The 7,798-nt window shown below is 38.1% G+C and overlaps 1 protein-coding gene across 1 annotated transcript in view; it reads right to left on the bottom strand.

Moving 5' to 3' along the window:
* Positions 1-504: 504 nt before the first annotated feature.
* The window catches only part of LOC109927436 (CCN family member 3-like), a 101,841-nt gene continuing 94,547 nt past the window's right edge, over positions 505-7,798 (bottom strand). The window contains exons 3-4 of the mRNA XM_048608572.1: positions 5,602-5,816; positions 505-1,609 (exon numbers count right to left, since the gene is read on the bottom strand). Of these exons, the coding sequence (XP_048464529.1) occupies positions 1,358-1,609; positions 5,602-5,816 (467 nt within the window). The 3' untranslated portion in view covers positions 505-1,357. The remainder of the gene's footprint in view (positions 1,610-5,601; positions 5,817-7,798) is intronic.

Here is a 7,798-nt window from a genome sequence, read left to right on the forward strand (position 1 = left end):
TGGAAACAGGGCATGTTGCTGTGTATGTCCTCAGACAATCATATTGAAGAATATTTACTGAGACCTGCTTAGAAGTAACATTTCAGTCCCACTAATTAAAAATTATCACAGTTAAAATGTAAAAAAAAATTGCTCTTGAATGAAAAACCATAAATTTCTCTGGTTTAGTAGGTATTTATCACATAACTATCTCACAGTTTTGCTCTTCCATGTATTTCAATGCCATATCTTTTGACCAGATACTATGAGAGCATGGACAATGGAAGAGCAAGCCAAGTTAGCCCATAACTTCTTGATAACTGTGTTTAACCATGAATATGTGGATGTCAGAAATCAGAGTGTAGCCTTGTAAAGCCCAAGAATTAGGGAAGGTCATTAGACTTTTGCCAATCAATGAGAAAAATTAAAGAAATAAATATAATTTAGAGGTGATATAAGTAAAGAAAATTTAGAACTAGTTATTCAGAATGTTTGAATGCAAAATGATGAAAATAAATACATAAATGATTACACATCATTTTATTCACAGTTATCACTCCACACCATTTGTTAGGTACATTGTTACAATGACAAGTTACTTCATTAATTAATATATAAAAGTATTTGATGATAACGTGTCCTGTTATATACAGAAATTTATAAAAAATACATTTCCTGTTACACCTCCAGTATACAGTCATGCAAGTGGTATTCATTTTTAATTAAAAATGTAAGAAACTACTGTATTGATCTTGATTAAATTGAGATAATTAGTCTAATCTTCAATTATGCTGCAGCAGATGTGTCTTTCATTATGATGCCTCGTAGTGCTTACACTTGCATTCTGCTAAATGAAAGATAGGAGCAGGGTTCCTGCAATCTCTGACATTGTGCAATCAGTGCAGCCCAGTGTCATCCAGTAGAGGGAGTTTACAGCTCGACTAGTGAATATTAGGGTGGGGACTTAACATCCTCAACAGGTCTTATTGAGGTTGTCAGTTGAACATCCAACATTTTCATGAAGATTTTCATAATGCATATGTTTGACACGTTACAGCAGCATTAAGCACTTTAGCCTCAAACTCTAGTGGCAAAGAATTTTAAGGTTTCTGCAAAGCAGTTAGTGGCTGACGTGATAAGTGAAAATGTTCACTTCATCCATTTTTTCTGTGAGATTGTGTTAATTAGTGCTGGAAACTCAATATTAAAGGAGTGCACAGAATATTCTTAGACAGGAGTAATTCAATAGGCAAAGGTCTCTTCTAAAATGTTTACAAAATGTTTAACTCCTCAGTATAGAAACACTTTATTTTACACAGGAAAATCTTGTATGGAAATAATCTGCTGCCAGTGTTGCAGTATACTAGTGGGTTACAATTTAGTTGTAAGCATGTGAGCAGTTGTAGTGACAAACACAGGAAATAATGAACATCATTTGCTGTTTTACAATCCTTCCATGATTACACCTGAACTCAACCACCTCCGTTCTAGTTCTATGTGGAGTGCAGCAACGTCTGTCAGAGCATGAGCCACAGTATCTGGGTCTGTAAGCTTTAACACTTGTGCAATTGTTGTATTCAAACTGAATGGGATGAGGTGCCCTTGTTGTTGGCCTGCAAATCTTCCTTCTCTGAAAAAAAAGACATGTTGTATTAAATAAAACTGAACACAACAATGAGCAAAGATGCAGCTAGAAAATATATCCAAATTGTGGTTTGTTACTTCATTTTACTGTGCAATACGAGTAATTTTTGCAATTGCAATGGAATAAAATAATCACTATAATTGATCAGATCTTAATTGGAAAATATTCCTTCATCTTCACATATGATAGCATATTCCACAAAGTGCAGCATTGTAAAAGACAATCCAAAGCTTTACAATGACTGTCCATCCGCTAGAAAGGTCGCAACATTATGGTCAGCAGCAAATGAAACGCACTATAGTGTCATTCATTACACTCACTGATTTTCCATGGGGCTTTGCGCTGGAACTTCCAGTTTCAATCTTTTCAATCTAACAGCAGTCAGAGTATGTCTTGTATAGAGATAACAAGGTGTAGAGCTGGATGAACACAGTGGGCCAAGCAGCATCAGAGGAGCAAGAAAGCTGACGTTTCAGGCCTAGACCCTTCTTCAGAAAATCTTCAGTATCTCTTGTAATGGTTTTGTTTCCCATTCTTGTGTTATAGTCTCAATTTGTCCCCCAAGGATCTATACTTGGCTGTACTTTTGTATCTTACCTCTCGGCAAGAGTAACTAAAGTCCAAGTGTTAAGTTTCACAGATACAGTAACCATACCTAAATCCACCTCACCACTACCTCTCTCAACATCTCTATTATCATTTAATTATCAGTCTGCTTACCACACATTTGGTGCTGGATGAACAGAAATTGCCTCCAATTAAATATTATGAAGTCATGAACTTTTGGTCACTGTTCAAGCTCCATTCCCTACCTATCATCTCCATTCCTTTCCCTGACAATAGTCTGACGATTTATGTTTCTAACCTTAGTTTCATATTTAACCGTGGCGTGAGGTTTCTATTGCATATCCACACCATTTCTAAGCCCATCTATTTCTGTCTCTAACATTGCCTGACTTGGTATCAGCATCAGTTTATCTGCTGCTGAAATCCTTATTCATCCCCTTGTTGCCACTAGTAACAAGTCAAATATACTCCTGTAGGGTCTCCTACATTCTATCTCTGGAAACTTTAGATCATCCAAAACTTTGTTCCCATCGCCCCTGAGCTCACTGAGCTCCATCGGTTCCCAAATCAACAATGGTTCAATTTTAAAATTTTCATTCTTGTTTTTAAATCCATCCATGGTCCTGCACCTCCCTATCTTTGTAATTTTTTCTAGTCCTATAACTGTCTGAGATATCCATACTCATCCAATCCCAACCTCTTGAGGATCCTTGATTTTGGTGGTTGTGTCTTTAGCCACTTAGGTCCTGAGTTCTGCAATTCCATCCCTCAACCTCTCTGATTCATTAACAACAAAAACAGAAGTTTCTGGAAAAGCTCAACAGGTCTGGCAGGATCTGTGAAGAAAAAATCAGAGTTAACATTTCAGGTCCAGTGACCCTTCCTCAGAACCGGACCCTCTCTGATTCATTCTTTATCTTTCTTCCCTTGGGATGCTCCTTAAATCTTGCTTCTCTGACCAAGATTTTGGACATCTTTTCTAATGTCACCTTATGTGGATCAGTGTCTAATTTTGCTTTTCATTGCTTGTTGAAATGTGTTGCGATGTTTTATTACATCAAAGTGTCATATTAAATAAATAATATTTGCCACTGTAGAAACCTGCAATTATTACAGATCCAAAAAAACACATTGCCACTACAGATCCAAAAATACAGAGCCGCTACAGAGGATCTGCGACTCGTGCAATAAAACCAAGCAACAAAATAGTCCCTTAATTAATCAGACTGAAGAATCTTTACTGAGGCTCTCCCAATCTTAACCAGGAAGTGTATGTCGTAAAAATTAGTTCAATGTCAAATCAGGTATAGAATGGGAAAAAATAAAAAGGAAGAAAAGATTGAATTGAGATAGAGATAAAAGAGACAAAAGAAAACTTCTTTAAAAGTTAAATTTCTGACAATGATTAAAAAATGAAAAACTGGACTGTGCACTTGTAAAAGTTTATCTTCAATTCATAAGAGATTATTTGTCATCAAATTAAACCTATTATATCATTAAAAATTGTTTTGAACTTCAATGGACTTCTTTGTCATTTTGGGCACATCTATTACATAAATATCCCAATTATTTGGCCTCACATGTATTTCCATGTCGAGTCTCACAGCCAGATGCTGTTATAGTGTTGCTTCTGGTAGAGTAGAGCAACTCAGACAGCAAATTCCTGATTCCTATGTTTGAGTGTCCAGAGATTAATTCTCTGGGCTCTAATAACCTCACCATTATTTTTAATGTAAAATTCAGGCCATTGGCTTTAAGGTCTGCAATTGGAGACAGGGGTATCAGAGATGACCCAATGCTTTTCATTTCATGCTCACCATACATTCCAAAGATTGGTAGATTGTATCAAAAATATTTTCCATCAACTGTATGCAGCAAGTAAGGTTCTGACTATACCAGCCTGCACTTGCGAAATTTGTAACACAGTATCCTATATATATATATGTATATATATAATATATATATGATTTTTCCATTTGATAATATTTTTTGGATAATCCTGAGTGTGCCAAAATTTTTTATGACAACTAATTTAGGATGATCAGCCAGAGTTGTACTGTGGCACACTTCTGTGTACTGGAAGCTACATATATTAATACACAGGACTCTGTTCTTTGCAGACAGAAAGAGCATATAAACACATTGTACCTGTTTCAACTCAGTAAGATAGGTAACAGCCATTTGCTAGTTCATTCTGCAGGGCAATATCCTTGCTAATCAGAGTGAACCCACCTTGTTTAAAATTTAAACAGAGCCTAACAGTTAACAGTCAATCATCATTAATTGTTGTACTTTCCATGGCAAATGACTTGGAACCAATCAGCACTCTTCTCTCATATAGTATAAATTTTAACTTTCCCTTGAATTGGTACTCTTGTGAATCATCTTGCTAAGTACAAAACGTGTCTCTTTGCAGCAGCACTCAAATTTTAAGCTACCAAATGACTATAAGCTATATTTTTTCATTATTTTTAAAAGTGGACTTTGCTGGACTAAAATGGCTGCCACAGATCATATTATTTTCAAATTGGTTACAGCCTTAGAAACTTGAAACCATCATTACAAATCCTTGGTGTAATTTCTCACCTATTAATTGCATCGACCCTGTGGACACAGTGAGACAAAGAAAGCACAGACTCACAACACTCATTATACCTGCAAAAATGCCAACAGCTTCACCTTACTTTGAACATGAACAATGGATTTGACCAAAGATATGGAATATTGACTAGTTAAACAAAGTGACTCATTCCTGGACCACATCATGCGACCAAAACTTTTCTGGTCTTTGAAGAGCTTTTTAGCCGTACTTTTCTGGACTCTTGGCTTTGTCTGCTTTTAATATCGGATCTGAAAACAGTAAACAGCTGTCTTGTCTGGTAGCTAAGCCAGTCTGTAGTATAGATTCTCCTTCTCGAAAATCCTTGTATTCACCTAAAAGAGGACGGTATACATACTGTAGACAAACCCTGTTACATCATTCTGTCGCATGATCTCTAACTCTAAAGGAATTTTGCAACATCCTGTCTTCCGCCAACTGAACATGCCTCAACTTTACTCCTGAGTAAAGGAATCCTTAGTGATCTCAGATTCACAATAATTAATAGCTGCACTTTTGGATTTAATTTATTTCTAGTTATAAAGCTCTTTTCCTTTGCTGTTTCCTTCAGAGTTTGTGTGTGTGTGTGTGTGTGTGAGTGTGTGTGTAAAATAATGCTCTTGATTTATACTGAAGACAATTCGCTGCTATTCATTTGTAAAACTGTAACCTATTTAAAATTAACGTTCTGCTTACAGAGAGAAGGAGAGGACAATAACTATGTTCCATCTGATTCTCACCCTGTCCATAACATTATAATGTGCTTTATCAATAACAATGTTAATAACTGGTTAAAAAAAAACTTATTCACCATGTGAGTTTTATTTGCATAGTCCTGTTGGCATGGTCTCACTATACAAAGTTGGCTTTGTGTCTCCAAAATACAGCGGTCATTCTTGTTGGAAATTCGGGTAGACACTCCTATCCCACAGCTCCTGGAACAGGCACTCCACTCACTGCTTTGTTCTGGGCAGTTGTCAGGTACATTGGCAACATATCCTCCATACAATATCTCCGATCTGTATGCTGAAGATAAAATAAGCAATAGTCTTATTTGTTTCAAAGTTAGTCATAAAAGTGAACTGACAACTCATCTGTTTATATAGGCTATCAAAAATAAGAATATTGCATATTTATGTCTAGTTCTTTTACAAACCATTATGTTACCACGGTAGGAAAAAAATCAATAATTTGGGAAATCTTTACATCAGGAATTCTTAAAATTATTTATTCATGGTTTGTGGTCATTATTCATTATCAGGTGAAGTCACATCCTATGGGGATGAGCTGGCAAGATGAATACAGAACTGGCCAAGTCATAAGAGATAGAGGGTAATAGTGAAAGGATGCTTTTCAGAATAGAGGGCTATGACTATTGGTGTTCCACAGGATCAGTGCTGAGATCTCTGCTGTTCATGATATACATAAATGATTTGGAAGAAAACGTAGCTGGCCTAATTAGTAAGTTTACGGACAGTACAAAGATTGGTGGGAGTTGCAGATAGTGAGGAGGATTGTCAGAGGATTTAGCAGGATATAGATCAGTTGGAGGCAACGGCAGAAAAGCGAAGGATAGAGTTTAATCTGGACAAATGTGAGGTGATGTATTTTGGAAGGTCAAGTGCAGGTGGAAATTATATGGTGAATGACAGAAACCTTAGGTGTATTGATACACAGAGAGATCCTTGGGTGTGCAGGTCCACAGATCACTGAAGGTGGCAACACAGGTAACAGGTAGATAAGGTAGTAAAAAAGGCCAATGGCATGCTTGCCTTTATTGGAAGGGGCACTGAGTATAAGAACAGGCAAGGTATGCTGCAGCTTTATAGAACTTTAGTTAGGCCACACTTGGAATATTGCGTATAGTTCTGATCACCACACTACCAGAAAGATGTGGATGCTTTGGAGAGGGTTCAGCAAAGGTTTACCGGAATATTGCCTGGTATGGGGGATTTTAGCTATGAAGAAAAGTTGGATAGACTGGGTTTGTTTTCACTAGAATGCAGGAGGTTAAGGGGCGACCTGATAGAAGTTTATAAGATTCTGAATGGCATGGATAGAGTGGAAATTATGAGGCTTTTTGTGAGGGAGCAGGGATCAATTACTAGGGGACACAGGTTCGAGGTGGTGGGGGGTGGGGGAGGGGGCGGTAGTTTAAAACAGACGTGCAAGGCAAGTTTTTCACACAAAGGATGATGGGTGCCTGGAATTTGCTGCTAGTGGAGGTGGTGAAAGCAGGCGCAACATTCACGAAGCACCTGGACAAATACATGAATAGGAAGGGACTGGAGGATATGGATCCTGTAAGTGAAGACAGTTTTAATATGGAAGGGCAAAATGTATCGGTGCAGGCTTGGAGGGTCGAAGGGCCTGTTCCTGTGCTGTATTGTTCTTTGTTCTTCTTTGTATCCATCCCTAATTGCACTTGGGAAGGTGATAGCACATGCTTTCTTGAACTACTGCTTTGTAGTGAAGGGAAACAATGTGGTTAGGGAGGCAGTTCTGGGATTTTAACACAGCAACAAAGAAGAAACTGTAAAATAAAACAAAGAACTGTGGATGCTGGAAATCTGAAATAAGAACAGAAGTTGCTGGAGAAATTTGGTAGGTCTGGCAGCACTTATAATGAGAAAACAGGGTTAACATTTTGAGTCCAGTGACCCTTCTTCAGAACGGAAATAAAGAAGAAACAACAGTAAATTTCCAGGACAACAAGGTGCAGAGCTGGATGAACACAGCAGGCCAAGCAGCATCACAGGAGCAGAAAGGCTGATGTTTCGGGCCTAGACCCTTCTTCAGAAATGGGGGAGGGGAAGGGGGTTCTGAAATAAATAGGGAGAGAGGGGGAGGCGGATAGAAGATGGATAGAGAGGAAACAGACAGGTCGAAGAGGCGGGGATGGAGCCAGTAAAGGTGAGTGTAGGTGGGGAGTTAGGGAGGGGATAGGTCAGTCCAGGGAGGACGGACAGGTCAAGGGGGCGGGATGAGGTTAGGAGGTAGGAGATGGG

Source organism: Rhincodon typus, chromosome 19 (genome assembly GCF_021869965.1).
Source record: "Rhincodon typus isolate 14 chromosome 19, sRhiTyp1.1, whole genome shotgun sequence".
Lineage (NCBI taxonomy): Eukaryota > Metazoa > Chordata > Chondrichthyes > Orectolobiformes > Rhincodontidae > Rhincodon > Rhincodon typus.